At 56.6% G+C, this 16360-nt stretch overlaps 1 protein-coding gene across 2 annotated transcripts; it reads right to left on the reverse strand.

Moving 5' to 3' along the window:
* Positions 1 to 16: 16 nt before the first annotated feature.
* HDGFL2 (HDGF like 2) lies at positions 17 to 16103 on the reverse strand. 2 transcript variants are annotated; one of them, XM_043911913.1, is made up of 16 exons: positions 15922 to 16103; positions 13477 to 13553; positions 13245 to 13383; positions 8048 to 8239; positions 6168 to 6284; positions 5989 to 6060; positions 4937 to 5099; positions 4730 to 4805; positions 4266 to 4575; positions 3161 to 3264; positions 2402 to 2475; positions 2199 to 2269; positions 1764 to 1865; positions 1362 to 1575; positions 485 to 617; positions 17 to 165 (listed from the first exon to the last, which is right to left on the reverse strand). In XM_043911913.1, exons 1-16 carry the CDS (start codon positions 15991 to 15993, stop codon positions 63 to 65), a joined length of 2019 nt encoding a protein of 672 aa, XP_043767848.1. In that variant the 5' UTR covers positions 15994 to 16103; the 3' UTR covers positions 17 to 62. The 2 variants fall into 2 exon arrangements, with proteins under 2 accessions (XP_043767848.1, XP_043767847.1); XM_043911912.1 differs by having other exon boundaries at positions 4937 to 5102; positions 15922 to 16102.
* Between the last annotated feature and the right edge of the window lie 257 nt (positions 16104 to 16360).

Below are 16360 nucleotides of genomic sequence, written 5' to 3' on the forward strand. Positions count from 1 at the left end.
GGAGCCAGGCCGGCACTGGGCAGTTGCTCAGGACGGCAGGGCCTGGCCACAGGCTGCCCGGCTCAGCTCTCCTCCTCATCCAGGGACTCCGAGTCCATCCGCAGCCGCTCTCGGTCCAGCCACTCCTTCCCGGGCCCATCCAGGTCGGGGCCCTCCCTAACGGTGCTGGGAGAGGATGGTAGGGGCAGGGTGAGCAGGCCACCTGTCTGTCTGTCTCCTCCTACAGAGCCCAACTTGCTCCCCCTGCAGCCCCGCCACACACAGGCAGGCACCGTCGTTCCCCACGGCGGACGTCAGGAGGAAGCCACCCCACCCCCAACTCCAAGCCCAGGCTCAGGGCAGCTCTGAGTTCAGAGCTCCCTCCACGGAGCTGGGGGGTCAGCATGTGGAGCAGAAGTCCCTTTGGTCTGGACCCCACTGAGAGTGGCTCAGACACTGGGGTACCTTCTCCAGAAATGGGCCCTGTGGCCGGGGTGACACTTACTCATTGTGTAACAGGTCTTCGGAGGAGCCACCCCCCAGCCCCTCCTCCGAGTTCTGTACTTGCTCTGGCTCCTTGTCCTCGGCACTTTCCCCCTTCTGGGACACGGCCTCGCCGTTCACGGGAGCTGAGAGGTCTGTGGGAAAGAGGCTCATGGGTCACAGCAGGGGTTACCATCGGGGACCCCGCAACCCTGTCTGAAGAGCGTGAGCAACATGTGAACCTTAAAGGCCCTCAACCCCTTTGTGTCTCTGCTTTCACCGTTCCACCCGAGCCACCAGACACACGGGGATAGCAGGCTGCGTGTGGGGACAGCAGGCTGCATGTGGGTCCTTCTCTAGCCAGTCCCTGACCATGCAGCCTGAAGATGCGAGGGGCTGGTCAACTAACGGCCCGCAACACCGGGAAAAACCCTGCCACGGCCAGATCCAAGAGACAGGAAAAAGACGGCCTCTGCCGTTCCGGGGCAACCTTGGCTCTGCTGACTCCCTGTTGATGCCCACCTGCCAGGCTGCTCCAAGCATCTCAGCAGGACCATGTGACCCCTCCGCCCCCGGAAGTTACGCCCTCCTGGCCCAACAGCCACGGCCCTTGCTCCTCTTGGCTCACCCGTGGCCCTCCCTCCTCCCAGACCTCCATGACCGCCTGCTCCAGTAACACTCGCACACTTGGCAGCACACACATGGCCTCTCAGACTACCTGACTCTGAGGGTGGTGCCTGTGAGCAGCACAGGAGTGTGTGGCCCGGGCGCCGGCCACCTTGTGGACACAGCGAGCCTGCACGGCCAGTGCCAATGGATTGTGTCCCCAGGCAGTCTGGGGGGAGCACCGGCCCATGCTCAGGGCCCTGCTGGCCACCTTGGTCCCTCGAGCTTCTCACCAGTGTTCGCCTCGTCCTCCGCCCTCTCTGTGGGGGCCTCCTCTCCGGCCAGCACTTCCTCGGCCTTCTCAGCCTCGGCCCTCTCCTTCTCTGACCCAGTTTTGGTCGCCTTCTGGATGGCCTCGATCTTTGGTCCCAGGACCCGAGACTTGAGCCGGGTGTAGACCTCCGCCGCCTTCTCCATCACCTCCTTGTTAGCCTTGTAGCGGCGGATCTGGCTCACCAAGAGGCCTGGCTCAGGAGGTGCAGCCGCCTCACCCCAGTCCCGAGACCCTCCCTCATCACCACCACCCCTGGCGGTGCCTCCCATGAGCACAGCCTCCTCCTCACTGACCACATGCAGCCCAGCTCCCAGAGCAAGCCCATGACCCCATCCCCTTCGATCCCTTGGCCCTGCCATACCTTTTTCAACGTGGCCACGACATCCGTATTCTTCTGAAGGATCTGTGAGGTCACCTGCAGGGTCCCTAGTTCCTCCAAGGCATTCAGACACCTCTTCACATCCTGCAGGTGGAAAGTGCAGTCAGCAGCGTCAGCATCTAGTTGAGGGGGCTCTTGGGGCCCAAGAGGGTGGGGAGGGACACCCTGGGGCTCCCTCTATGGGGAAGGGCCAAGTTACAGGGAGCCGGGGACAGAGGGAAGGACCAGGACTCACGTGGCACCACCTGGTGGAGGTGCAGAGAACTACGCCCAAGAGGCCAGGCTGGCCCTCATCTGGGGGGCACCCACCCCGGGTAGCCTGGTTTTGCCTCAGGGCTCTGAGACCTCTCAGGAAGCTCCAGCAGTCAGAGGATGGGGGACCTAGCCGTGACCTCTGTACCCCAAGGAAGGTCTCACCGGATTGTCAACCTTCAGGGCGAACTTGATCTCGCTGTGTAGTTTCTGTAGCTTCTCCTCCACGGAGGGCTCTGCAGGTAGGAGAGCAGGCAGCGTCGGGCCTGAGAGGAGTCCCCGCTAACAGGAGCCACTTGTTCTTCCAGGGCCGCCCCTCGTCCCTCCCAAAGACCCCAGGCTGCAGCCAGTGCTGAGCAGCCCCTCACCTTTTTTCTTCTCAACCTTCCGGTCTGGTGGGAACCCTTCTGACCGCTTCCGGGTCCGCTCCACCTTCACAGGCCTGTGGAGAGCCAGTCGTGCCCTTAGCGGGCCCCTGATCCATGTCCCCACCAGGGACCAGGGGCCTGTGAGGGGACCTGTGGCTGCTGCAGAAGGAAACAGTCAGTAGGCCCCGGAGGCCAGGAGGTGGCGGCTCAGGGCCCACCTGATCCAGTTGAAGGCAGCGCCTAAGGGGACTAAAAAGATGCCTAAGGGGACCAAAAAGATAAGTCCTTCCTCTAGGAAGTGGATAACAAATTTCTTTTTTTTTTAAACAAGTGAATAAGGGTCAGTGGTTAGTTACATAAACCCCAGCGCATGAGTTACTAGAGGTTCTGATCCAATGCTAGGAAATAGCAGCAGACACGTTACTGCAGCTCCAATTCCATGTCCTGTTCGGCGGTCTGGGCCAGGTCATCCTCTGCAGGCTGATCCTGGCATTGTGGGGTAGGAGCAGCCTCTCTGGCCCCCACCCATCAGATGCCAGGAGCACCCCAGTGTGACAACCACAGGTGTCCCAGATACAGCTTGGTGCCCCAGGGATAGGGTCACCCAGGGAAAGGCTCCTGCACAACCTGATGGAGTCCTGAGAACCAGATTCTTCAACTGCTTCAGTCTCCAAGACTGACTTTGGACCCCGGGGCCCTCCCCTGAGTTGTGGGGACCCCTGGAGGCCATGGGGGGGGAGGGGCAGCATGGGACCAGACCTGGCTCGCGGCTTCTCCTCAGAACGTCCCCTCTTCTCCTTCTGGCTGGGTCTCCTCGCAGGCTCTGTGCTCTGTGACTGCAGCTTCTTAGCTGATTTCTTCACCTGCGGCAACCAGGGAATGAAAGGGCTGGAGCAGCGGGCAAAGGGGACTCTCCAGACTCCAAGCTGTCCCCTTAGAGACACAACTCAACACACCCTGCCAGTACCTCCACCTGGACAGGAGCTGCTAGACCAGGTGGGATGGACCTCATGTCCAGCCCATCCCCCTGCAGCAGCTTCTCAGCCCTGAAAGGACTACCCAGCAGTGGGGGGCCCCACTGCATTCTTCTGGCTGGCTGAGAAGGACACTTCCTGTGCCAGGGCACTTGCCCCGCCCCCTCCGCCCCCCACTTTGTGACAAAAAGAAGAGTGGTAGAGAGAGGACAGGGCATTGTTCCCCTCCCTGATCCCTACAGAGTGGGCTCCTAGGCTCACACCAAAAGGCAATGGGCCCAGGAGCTCTGATTCCTGGGCTCAGGCTGGCCTGTGAGAGCCATGAAGCGGGGAGCTGACAGTCACAAGAGGCCTCATTGCTCCCTCACTCACCCACAAGCCATCCCCCAACTCGGCAGCCAGAGGACACCCATGAGCACCCACCCCATCTCTGCTCACAGTCTTCCAGGGCTCCCACATAAACCACCAAGTCCTCCAGAGGGCTACCTGGCCCTGCATGAGCTGTCCCATCCCCTGGCTTCTCTCCCTCGCTCACTCTGCTCCAGACACAGGGGTCTCCTCACTGTCCCTCCAACACACCAGGTACAGTCCTGCCCCCTGGCCTTTGCATGTACTCTGCCTCTGCCTGAAAGTCCCTCCCACAAGTATCTTCCCAGATCTCTCAGTTCACTCACCTCCTTACTTAATGTCAGCTGCTCACCTGCAGCCCATGAGGTCCATCCTATTTGAGATGGAAGCCCTGTCGCCCCAGTGTCACCCGGCCCGCCCCCCAAGGCACTGGCGGTACCCTCTCCCTCCGGTGTCAGCTCATCAGCAGGGGCTTCCTGCATTTCCGGCCGCCTTTGCTGCCCCGTCTCTGGTCCTGGCGCTCAGGACATACACAAACATACCTCTCTGTCCAGCTCGGCCTCGGGCTCCGAGTCGGAGGAGGACTGTGGGCCCCGACCCCGGCCCTTGCGGCCGCGCTTCTTGACTGGCTCGTCGTCGTCCTTGAGCTCCTCGCCGCTGCTGCCCGCGCTGCCCCCAGGCGCTGTCTCCCCGCGCTCGCGCTCGCGCCGACGCTCCTTCTCCTCCTTCTCCTGCTCTCTCAGCCGCCGCAGCTCCTCCTCCTGCTCCCGGCGCCGCCTGGCCTCCAGCTCGCGCCGCCGCTCCTCGTCCCGGCGCTTCCACTCGCTGATGCGGTCCACCTCGTCGCTGTCGCTGAGGGCAGGCCGGTCAGCACACCGTCATGGGGCCTCGAGCCACACGCGCCCGCCGCCTGCGCCCCGCCAGGGCCCTGCATCCACCTAGTGCTCCCCATCCAGGGCCCGGCACCCACCTGCCGCCTGCGCCCCTCCCAAGGACCTGCACCCACCTGTCGCTGCTGGAGCTGGTGGGCGGCCGCTCAGGCTTAGGTTTCCGCCCACGTGGCTTGGGCGGAGGTTTCTCAGCTGCAGAAAAAAGAGGGGTAAGCTCGCCCGCATCATGGCGGGCGGGGGGGGGGGGGGGCATCTCTTGGAGAGCCTCCCCCAACCCCACCAGACCAGGCCCAGACCCCGCGCAGCACCCCCAATCAACCTACCTGGCTTCCGGCCTCGCGGAGGCTTCTTGACTGACACTTCCGAGTCCGAAGAGGAAGAGGAGGAGGAGGCGGAGGACGACGATGGCGACCTCACCGGGGGCACCGGCTCAGCCTTGGCTGCGTCCGATTCTGCTTTGGAGTCCGAGTCTGATGCAGAGGGCGCCTTCTGGGGGAGGCCGGGCAGGGTGAGAGTAGCTGGGGGGCCCACCCCTCCCCCAAATGGAGACCCTTCCTTCTGGCCTGGAACCAGGAAGCCCCGCAGCGCGGTTCACCCGGTCAGGGTGTCGGCACCCCTCTGGACCGCCCCCTCCTCTGTGGGTGGAGACACACTGAGACATGCTGACACCCACGGGTACGTGCACACACAGCCCACGCTCACACACAGACACACACTTTACACACAACACACTTGTACACGTGCAGACAGGACACATGCTTTCACACACATGTATGCAAATTCTATTGTACATATAAAACACACTCCAACATACACACACGCACATACTATATCATGTCCACACTCGTACACACACACTGGTACATGTGCACACCTGGACACTGTGCTTGTATACACACAGGTCCTTCCACATGTGAGAACACAAACTGCTGCATACACACTCATGCACACACCATACCCATATAAACATATTCAGGTACACACACCACATTCACATGTGTGCGCGTGCGTGCACACATACACACACACACACTCTCTCTCCTCTCTCTCCCAGGGCCCCTAATAGCACCCTGGCCCCTTTTCGACCCTAGCATCTCGTTTCCGAAACAGGCTTCTAAGTCCCTTTCCAGGGAACAGGGTAGCCTCCTTGGGGGAGGTGCTCTGTGCACACTGTACTTGGAAGCCACAGAGCGAAGCCAGGAGTGAAGGTGAGGCAGATATCAGTGGGCTCTGGGGTCTCCCTGGGTCTATGGCCTCCCCTCCTCCAAAAACAGACCACCCCTAACAGAGGGCCGTGGCTGCTGACCATGGAGAGACGTGCAAGGAACTTTCCCAGGCCATCATGTGGGAAGGAAACAAAACCAGACCTCTGTACCTTTTTCTTCCGTCCCGGAAGGGGGCCCCGCCGTGGGGCCCGGACAACAGGTTTCTTCTCAGGAGTGAAGTCCTGGGTGGAAAGGAGGGAGCCGGACATGGGGCCCACAGGTAGCAGGCCCACACGCGGCCCCGCCCGAGCATCCCTCCCCTGTGCTCTCACTCTGGCCAGCTGCTCACCTGGTCACTGGTCTTCTCTGACTCGGAGGAGCTTTCCGAGTTCTCCTCCTCAGATGGAGACATGCTGGCTTGATCCAGTTCGCTGGAGGCCTTTCGAGTTCGTTTTGAGACCGACATCTAAAAGAGGAGCAGCTCAAATGGATCAGCAACTGAGAAAGGCCTTGTGCTTGATGGAGCACCCATAGCCTAGGAAGCTTTGGGAGAGGGAGGAACCCCTTTGAGAATCTGATAAAAACCAGGTATACTGAACCTAGACATGATGCTCAGTGAGAGAAGCCAGTCACAGAGGACAAATACGACCCGATTCCACTCATGAAAAATTCCTAAAGGACTCAAACACATAGAGACCTGGCAAAAAGACACAGACTATCCCCCCTCCCTGCCCCTGCCAACCATGGGGAAAGGAACACCAAAAATGAGCTAGGGTGCTGGGTAACAATGAAAGAGGTTGTCTAAGTGTCTCCCTAGTATGGGGGGAAAGGTAGTGCAATAATGACATTCATTTAATGCAAAGATGAAAGCAAAAAATAAAACCTGAATACATATTAACCTATAAATACTGATTTCTCTCTAAGGGGTAGGATGGGAGGAGGACATTTGACATATTTCTGTTAAGTCCTCCAACAACTGTAAACAGAAACAACTAAGACTTTTAAAAAAACAGTGCCAAGTGGAGAAGCCAAAGGCCCAATACTGTTAACAATATGTTGGTCAGAATTCATCCATATCAGAGATTACTCCTCAACCACTGAAAATTGAACCTTCAAGTAATAGTTAAGGACAAGGAAATGCTTGTCTATCAGGTGGAAAACCCGCAAGACACACACTGTGTGCATGACTGCCAGTCTGTGCTTCACACACACACACACACACACACACACACACACTTGATCACACTCGAGAGCTCACAGAAGCACAGCAGAATGCTTCCAGTCCTTTGGCACAAAAAGCCCCTCAGAGAATTTGGGCGTTTTTCACCCACTGCTTTATGCTTTTCATACCTTTTAATTTATCTACAATGATCATGGCTTATTGTTATAATTGGAACCAAATATTATTTTTAAAAATCATAAAAAAGGGCCTTCCCTGGCGGTCCAGTGGTTAAGACTCTGCACTTCCACTGCAGGGGGCATGGGTTAGATCCCTGGTTGCAGAACTAAGATCCCACATGCTGTGTGGCAAAGGCAGTAAATAAATAAAAGAATGCCTCACTCCATCAAAAGAATTTGCTGCTAGATCCTAGTTCTTTCACTCTGCACCCGAATATCCAGAAGCAGTCACAAGGCAGAGGAAGGGGTGGGGAGGAAGCAGGAAAGAGAATACATCCAGAAGAATTTAAAACTCACATCCATGCAAAAACTTGTACATGAATGAATGTTCACAGCTGTGTTATCTGTGATGGTCCCCCAGTGGAAACATCCCAAATGGCCAGAAACAGATGATGGATAAACAAATGTGGTCCCTCCACATCCGGGAGCATCTCTCAGCCACGCAAAGGAGAGAAGCCCTGACACTTGTTACCATGAGTGGACTCTTAGAACACGATGCTCAGTGAGAGAAGCAGACACAGGACACACAGGGTGTGATTCCACTGATGGAAACGTCCAGAAGAGGCCAATCCACAGACAGACAGAGTGGGGTTGCGGTTACTAGGGGCTGTGGGTAGAGATATGTGGGGACTGCCAAAGGGGATGGGGTTTCTTTTGGGGGTGATGCAAAGTTCTGGAACTGACAGAGATGACGCTGGCATAACTTTGTGAATGTACTAAAAACCACAAGAAGGAAAGGCCAGGGAGGGAGAATAGGCGGCCAGATGGGGCCTCTGAGGAAGAGGAAGGGCCCCAGCCCCCACAGGGCAGGCGTGCCCACCCTGTCCCTACCTTCAAGGCCACAGCCTTCCGCTTGAGGCCGCTGTTGTCGCTGCTCTTGTCAGAGTCAGAGTCACTCTCCATCCTGTCACTGGTGGCTGCGGCGGTCACAGCTGTGACAGCCATGACCCCCCGGTCCTCGTCATCCTCACTGCCACCTGCCCGGTCCGCTTCAGCGGCCTCGCTGTCGGAGGAGCTCACCGGCTGGGGGGTGGGGGACAGAGACAGCAGGTCACTACAGAGCTTGTCGCACGGACCACACCCACCGGCCGGGTCTCGAGTGTCAGGGTCCAGTTTGCTTGCTCTCCAAACAGGGGAACTGAGGCCCAGAGAGCTCCAAGGGCTGAGGCAGAGGGCGAGATGGACCCGAGAGTGCTGGGCACTGCAGGATCTGAGGGCAAACCCTGGGCCAGTGACTTACGCCTCTGGGCCTCAGTTCCCGCATCTGAGCCGTGGGGACAAAAGTGCTTTGGTCTCACAGGGCTGTGGTAGGGTGAGACAGTGGCGTACTTAGGATCATGCCCAGACTGGTAGGAGGTCCATGGAGGTTTGACTTCTGTAAAAAGTATTATTATTCCAAGTACTGATGAGCAGGAAACCAACCTAGGACAGGACCTCTAAGCATGAACTTCAAGGCACTTCTATTTCTGTTTTACCCCAAACATCAGCTCAGACAGTAACAGCCACGGAAACAGCAAACAGAGAGACAGCACTGCCCCCATGCTCACTGAGTGCTGGGCTTGTCTGTGAGCAGAGCCCAGATGCCAGGCACCGGGCCAGGTGGATGGTACCACCCAGAGGAGAACAGGGTGTGGGTCCTGCCCCCAGGGAGCTTACAATCTGGTGGGAGACCAGCCATGGCCATTTCAAGAGACCCTTTCAACACTGCTGGTGGGAATGTAAACTGGTGCAGCCCACTATGGGCAACAGTATGGAGAATCTTCAAAAAAACTAAAAATAGAGTTGCCATATGATCTAGCAATCCCACTCCTGGGCTTCTATCAAGAGGAAATTGTAATTAGAAAATATACATGTGCCCCAATGTTCACTGCAGCACTATTTACAATAGCCAAGACATGGAAAACAACCTGTCCATTGATGGATGAATGGATAACGATGTGGCATATATATACAAAGGAATACTACTTAGCCATAAAGAAGAATGAAATAATGCTATTTGCAACAACATGGATAAACCCAGAGATGATCATACTAAGTGAAGCAAGTCAGGAAGAAAAAGAAAAGTACTATATGATATTGCTTATATGTGAAATCTACAAAATGGTGCAAAGTAACTTATTTATAAAAGAGAAATATAATCACAGATGTTAAAAATGAACTTATGAGAACCATGGGGAAAGAGGAAGAGGAGGGATAAATTGGAAGATTGTGACTGACATATACACACTACTACATATAAAAGAGGCAACTAACCTACTGCATAGCACAGGGAACTCTACACAACACTCTATAATGACTTACACGGAAAAAGAATCTAAAATAGATACATGCATATGTATAACTGATTCACTTTTCTGTATGCCTGAAACTAACACAACATTGTGAATCAAATACACTCCAATAAAAACTTTTTTAAAATAATAAAATATGACAGAAATGAACATACCTATGAAACAGAAACAGACTCACAGACATAAGAGAACAGGCTTGTGTTTGTCCAGGGGTGGGGCGATGAGGATTGGGAGGTTGGGATTAACAGATGCAAACTACTATACATAGAATGGATTAATAACAAGGTCCTACTGGACTTCCCTGGCGATCCAGTGGTTAGGACTCCATGCTTCCCCTGCAGGGGTCATAGGTTCAATCCCCAGTCAGGGATCTAAGATCCCACATGCCTCAAAGAACAAACAAAACAGCATACCAACAACAATAAGGTCCTACTGTATAGCACAGACATGAATGAAACTCTCCTTAGGAACCAAAGAGGTGGGTGTGGCTGGGGTGCAGGGCAGAGAAGAAAGTGGCAGGAGAAGGCACTTCCCTGGTGCTCCAGTGGCTAAGACTCCAAGCTCCCAATGCAGGGGGCCCAGGCTCGATCCCTGGTCAGGGAACTGGACCTCATATGCAACAACTAAAGATCCCACGTGCCAAAATGCAGATTGAAGTTCCCATGTGTGGCAACTAAGACCCAATGCAGCCAAATAAATAAATATTATAAAAAGAGGAACATTGGGGGAAAAAACTAAAGAAGCCACATTTCCTTGGTGTGATTACAGTCAGGGGTCATGCTAGTCGAGAAAAAAGCAAGGAGGAGTGAAAGAGTATGAGGGTGTGTGTGTGTGGCGGGGGTTCCAGGGTGATGGGAAACACTATAGAAGCTAGGAATTGGGAGACAGAAGCAGTGAGGGTGTCCAGCCGGGTGGCCAGAGGAGGGTGGAGGGCCCAGGTCAGGGCTAAACAGAGGCTGGTCAGTCTCTGGGCCTGCCTGCCTTGCCAGGACCCCACCCATCCTGCACTGGCCAGAAAAGCATTTCAGCCTAGGAGACGTGAGGCCTGGGTTTGAGTCCCAGCGCAGCACGAACCGGCTAGTGGGACGGGTCCCTTCACCTCCTCTTCCGCCAGGTCACAAAGAGGTATCAATAGGGACCCTAGGTCAGTGGTTCTCAGCCAGGGGTGATTCTGCCTTCCGGGGGGCATCCAGCAATGTCTAAAGACATCTGGATTATCAAGATGGTGGTAGTGGGTGGGGGGGGTGGTTTTCTGGCATCAAGTGGGTGGGACCAGAGATGCTGCTCCATTGCCCACAGTGCCCAGGATGCCCCACAGAGTGACCGGCCGCAAAAGTGTAAAAGCCCTTGGTCCAGGTCTCAGGCCTCACATTCTAGCTAGGTTCCTTTGGGCAATCCAGTGAATGCTCCGGGCTTCAGTGTGCTCAGCTGTAAAGTGGGGAAGAGGCTGCCAACCTCCCACCCTCACAGCCCATCTCAGCTGGGACACAGCTAGAACCACTCTGAGACCCCATTTCCTACTTTTTGGCTTGGCGGGGGGACGTGGGAACAGGTCTGGCCGCACGCTCCTGGTGGGAGCACACCGAGTAAAGGCTGTCGAAAAGAATGAAGCTGTTCTCTGCACGACAAGGGGGACCAGTTGTGGGGAAGGAAGCCAAGTGGAGCTTTAGGGTTTCCAAAAAGCCAGCTATGCAGGGTGCTATGTGAACACAGAATTTTGGAAGGAAACACAAGGATCTGGAGGCTGGGGCTTCCTTAAGAAGAAAGGGAGACAGAGCGACTGCCCTTTTGTACTTTTCAGTCTTGTACAGGAGTCTGTACTCCCACCTGAAGTGTAAAAATAAACTAAAAACGTATAGGATGAAAAGACAGACTGCTGGGGCACCCTCAAAAAGCAGCACTTCCCGAAGACTGCTGTGGATGGACCCCAGGAGAAGTGCCAATGAGGGAGATGAAATGCCTCGAGGTGTCCAGGCCTCAGCCCTAAACCACCACTCCTAAACCTCTGGGGGTGGGGCCCTGGGATCTGCATTTTGAAACCAGTGTTCGCTTTGGAAGCACTGACAGGTCTGGGAACCAGAGAGCAGTAATACATTACAGCAACTTCTCAACCTGGGGAGTCTATGCGGGGATGACTGAATATCAGGGCCACACTGCTTTCGAGTTTCATTTCCTCGAGGGCAGGCATCTGTCTATTCTGTACTTCACAGGCTGAGGGTGTGTAATAAATACTAAACGGTGCGATGATTCACCAGGAGGCAAGAAGTTTAAGACAAGACTAACTAGAATTTGGGTTGGGGCCAGAAAAGGATCTCATCAACTACCTTAAAGGATGTCCGATCCCTTTACCCATGTTGGGAACGTGCAAAGCCCGGAGAAAGGCTGGCACCAACACAAGGGGAACATCCATCTCCCAGAATCTTCGCAGGAGGTGCAAGTAAGACAGCACACACATGCAGGAAGGGTGGGCCTGCCAAAGCTTCAGCAGAGGAGAAATCCACAGAGTGGACTCCTGGGTTCTGGACAGTGTGCTCCGAGAAGACAAGAGGTGCGTCGGTTTCACCTGGGATTCCTGATCCCCAGCCTAGTCTGTGGCCCTCACACCCCAGGGGTCTGTCTATACAGGAGGGTGGGCCAGGTCGGTGGGTGGACAGAGCCACAGGAGAGGTGTATGAAGACCATCTCAAGACCCTGAGCTCTCAAGCAGGACCAAATGCTGCAGAGCTACACAGTCCTTCATTCACACAAACCAGACAGATCCTCTGACTCCCATTTCCCTGCCCACAGACTACACCGGATGTCCATTTCTTCCCTAACAGCTGAGCTTTGAGCCCTGCAGTCAATTTGCTTAGTCTCTTGGCCAACCTGGAGCCCACACCTCCTGAGGCCAGGCCACCCCGCCACCCCCTCTGCATCTCACCCCCAAACACCCAGAGTGAGGCACCCATCCCCCACGTCACCCTCAGCTTCCCGTGACTTTTTTTTTTAAAACAAATTTAACTTCAGCTTCTCTAAATTCCCTTTTCCCCTCTGAATGTTCAGAAGGTAATTTGGCACTTAGATGTTGTCTCTGTGACTGTTACGGTTTCTTTCCCACCTCAGCAAGAGTTCTCATTACACCCTTTTCCCGTGTCTGAAAACCTGGCAGTAAAGGGGGAAGGAAAGGGTGTTATTGAAAGAAAAATATTTTTTTCCTTAGAAAACAAAAGGTTTCTTAGCTCTCACAACACTGCTATACATTCAGGTTAATTCTAGAGCTGTGGGTCTGGGGGGAAGCGGGGCGGGACCCTGCACCCCTCCACCTGACTCAGGGGACAGTTGGCAATGCATGCAGATATGTTTAGTTGGCACAACTGGGTAAAGGAGAAGCTACCAGCATCAAGGGGGTAAGGGGCTGTGGGGCTGTGGATGCTTCCCCCTCCCCCACGGTACCCAGGACAGCCCCCTACAGAAAGCGACTAGGCCCCCAAATGTCAGCGGTGCCCAGTGGGAGGAGCCCTGGCCCAGCAGCCGCTCCTTTTTCATGGGACAAGCTAAGACCACCTCCGGTCCCTGGTGCGTGAGTGCCCGCTGCCCTCCCCGGCATGGACTCACCAGAGGCGCGCTAAGACCACCTCTCTTCCCCGGTGCACCCGTGCCCGCCCCCACCCCCGCCCCGACTCACCAGAGGTGCGCTAAGACCACCTCCGGTTCCGGGTGTGCGCGTGTGCCCACCACCTCCCCAGCCAAGGACTTACCAGAGGCGCGCTGTAGCTGGCGTGGGGGTTGTTCTGGATCTCCCACAGGCCCTCATTGAAGCCTTTCCTCTTGTTGGGCTTCCCGTACTTGTCTTTACACTTGTCGTAGGGGAACAGGTCCTTGGGTCCCAGGAAGGCTCTGGAGAAAGGAAACGCAGGGCCGGGCCCTGTGAGCCAGGCCACCCTGGAGGCACCAGGTGGCAAGAAGCCGACCCCAGCGGGGGACACTTACGTTTCGTGTGTACCAAAGAAGAAGATGGGGTACTTGTTGGGCGGGGGCTTCACGGCACCGTCGGCGATGTCATCGATCTGTAGGAAGAGACCAGTCAGGGGCCGGCTAGGGGGTGGGGAGCAGCTTCACCCAGTGACCCAGGAAAGCCCTAAGAAATCGGCTGTTACTTGGAGGGAAGCATGCTGGGGGGAAGGGGCCCTTTCAGGGAGGAAGACGCATCACCTTCTAATTAGGCCTCTGCCTTCTTCTGAGCAGCGCTTCCGCCCCCCCACCCCCCTTCCCCAAGGTAGGTGTTTCACCTGGGCAAAGCCAATAGCTCTAAGCAGCCAGGGGGTGGGGCCAAGCCCAGCTTCTGTGAACTCCCAGGACCCTCCCACGGGACCCCCCCTCCCGCAAAGAGGCGATTGGTGATCCGGCTCCCAGAGGCTGCAGCTGGCTGCTCCAAGGAGGCAGAGGGTGGGGGGTGGGCTGCAGGAGACAGGCCCCGAGCATCCAGGAAGTCCCACCCTCTCCCTGCAGGCCCATGGGCTCCAGCAGTTGTCAGTCATCTCCCCACAGGAGGCTAGCAGCCCCTTCCCTTCCAATCAGGTGCTTGGAAGCTCTCTGGGCTTCGAGAGCCAGCTTGCGGGCGGGGGGGAGCGGTGGCGGGCAGGCGGAGGAGAGGGAGAAGCTGGTACTCTGGGAGGAAGGGAAGTGCCCGTAAAGTTTCATCACTCTGGTGCCTCCAAGAAAGTAAGCCCGAGCAAATCAGGTTAGAATGGGTTCTCTGGTCCCCATTAATTCCTTCCTGTCCTCTTCACAGCCTGGGGGCAGCTGGAACCTTCCCTGTCCTCTACCCCAAATATCCTTCCTCAGTTCTCTGGGCCACTCTTCAAAGTCCTTGGGGCCCAGATGTCCATCGCAAGCATCACCAAACTGCATCACCCTGAAGACCAGCTGGTCAGGCCTTCCAGGCCTGCTTCTGCTCTGACCTCACCCAGGACCTACCTCTGAGCCTGAAACCCAGACATCCCGGCAGCAGCACCACCAGCTTTGGACCACTCTCAGCGCTGCCTGGTTAGTGGTCCTTGAGCCTACTCTTGGCATCTCATGGTGGCCTCTCTACAACCAAACACCCAGCCCTGGGCAATGCCCTTCTGCTTACTTCCACCCAGAGGCAGGCAGGGTTCGGCAGGGAGCAAGGCTGGAATCTCCAGGCATCCCAGAGTACCTCCCAGGCCACTCCTGAACTCCTTCTGTTCCTGAAGAACCTTCAACTTCATCCTTCACCTGTCTCCCCCTCCAAACTCCTTCAGTCCTACGGTGCATATTCCACCAACCCCGGTCCTGGGGTGACTTTGACTCGGGGATGACAACAACCTCTGGCCCCTCCTCCACACCCGCCTGCCCCACAAACAGTGCCTGAAACTTCACTCTGGAAATCTGGGACTCCTGCTTAAGACTCCGTCAGACTTGGACCCTTCGAATCATCTCTGGATCCCAGCCTCCTCCAAAGGGGATCCTCAGAGTCCTCTCGGCCCAACCCCCTCCTCTAACACTCTCTTTCCAGCCTGAGTACCAGTGGCTGGTCTCTGATTCAGGCCTCTCCCCATCCCAAGCCCTCCTTCCCACGCCCTACCCGCCACTCCATGCCCCAACCAGACTCCTCCACCAGAGTCTGGCAGGGGTGTCCTCCCAGGGCACAAGTGCCGAGGGTCCCCCCAACAAGTCTTACTCCAATCTCTGGTCTCTGATGCCTCATATTTTCAAACCACGTTCGCCCACAGCTCCAGTAACCTTGTAAACACAGCCCCCAGCCCTAGTTCCAAGCACCAGCCCTCCTGAGCACATCTCAACCTTGACCTTCAACTCCTCCCTTACTGGAACCCTTATCCCTAGACCCCTTCACACGTTTCTCCAGGACCCCCCTCAGAACTTGGCTTCTTGTTGTCCCCTCAAAGATATCCTTCTCCCTGGGGCACCTCCTTCCCTTAGTTTGGGCCCTCTCCTCAAATCCCAAATTCCTCAGCTCCCTTCACCACCTTCAAACTTGAACCCCGGTCCATCAAGCCCCAGGTCCCTCAACAACCATGCCCCTAGGCTCTGGGACCCCAACAGCGAGTACCCCAGGCTCAGGGCACCCCACATCCCCGGAGCTAGGGTTCCTCAGGCCCAAGTTCCCCCCACAGCCCAAGCGGGCGAATTCTTCAAGTCCAGGACGCTCACACCTCCGAGTTTAGGTTCGCCCACAACCACTGCGCGAGGGTCCTACAGGCTGGGGACCCCCGCACCTCGAGGCAAGCGGGTCCCCCAGGCCCAGGTTCCCCCAAACTCCGAGCGCGCGGGTTCCTCAGGCCCAAAGCCCCCCAGACTTCCAGTGTTCAAGTCTTTCAGGCCGTGTCCCCTACTGCCCCACCCCCACCCCCCCACTCTCCGTCGCCTGGCCCATATCCCTCGCGGCCTCACCCGGGCCGGCCAGTGCGGGTAGCCCTTCATCTTGGCGAACACCAAGTCCCCGGGCTTGAAGGCGTGCGGCATGCTGGCGGCGGGAAGCCCAGGCCGCGAAAAGCGGCGGCGGCAGCGGCAGCGGCTGCGGCGGAGGCGGCGGCAGCGGGAGGCAAAGCCGGGGGCGGGAGCAGGGCGTCGAGGGGGCGGGGGCGGTGGCCGGGGTAGCGGGTCAGAGCGTGTTTATTGGCCTGCGCCCCGCAGGAAGTCCCGCCTTCCAGTCGTCACGGGCGGGCAACGACGTCGCTCAGAACCACGTGCGGGGATAGAGGCACAAGGAGACCAATGAGAAGAGGGGTTGGAGCAGAGCAAGTTAACGGGATTGGATAACGGGTAAATCCAAGGGGGCGTGACTAAGAGGCCTAATGGGTGGGGAAGGAGGTTATGGGAGGTGAAAGAG

This window comes from Cervus elaphus, chromosome 9 (assembly GCF_910594005.1).
Source record: "Cervus elaphus chromosome 9, mCerEla1.1, whole genome shotgun sequence".
Classification (NCBI taxonomy): domain Eukaryota; kingdom Metazoa; phylum Chordata; class Mammalia; order Artiodactyla; family Cervidae; genus Cervus; species Cervus elaphus.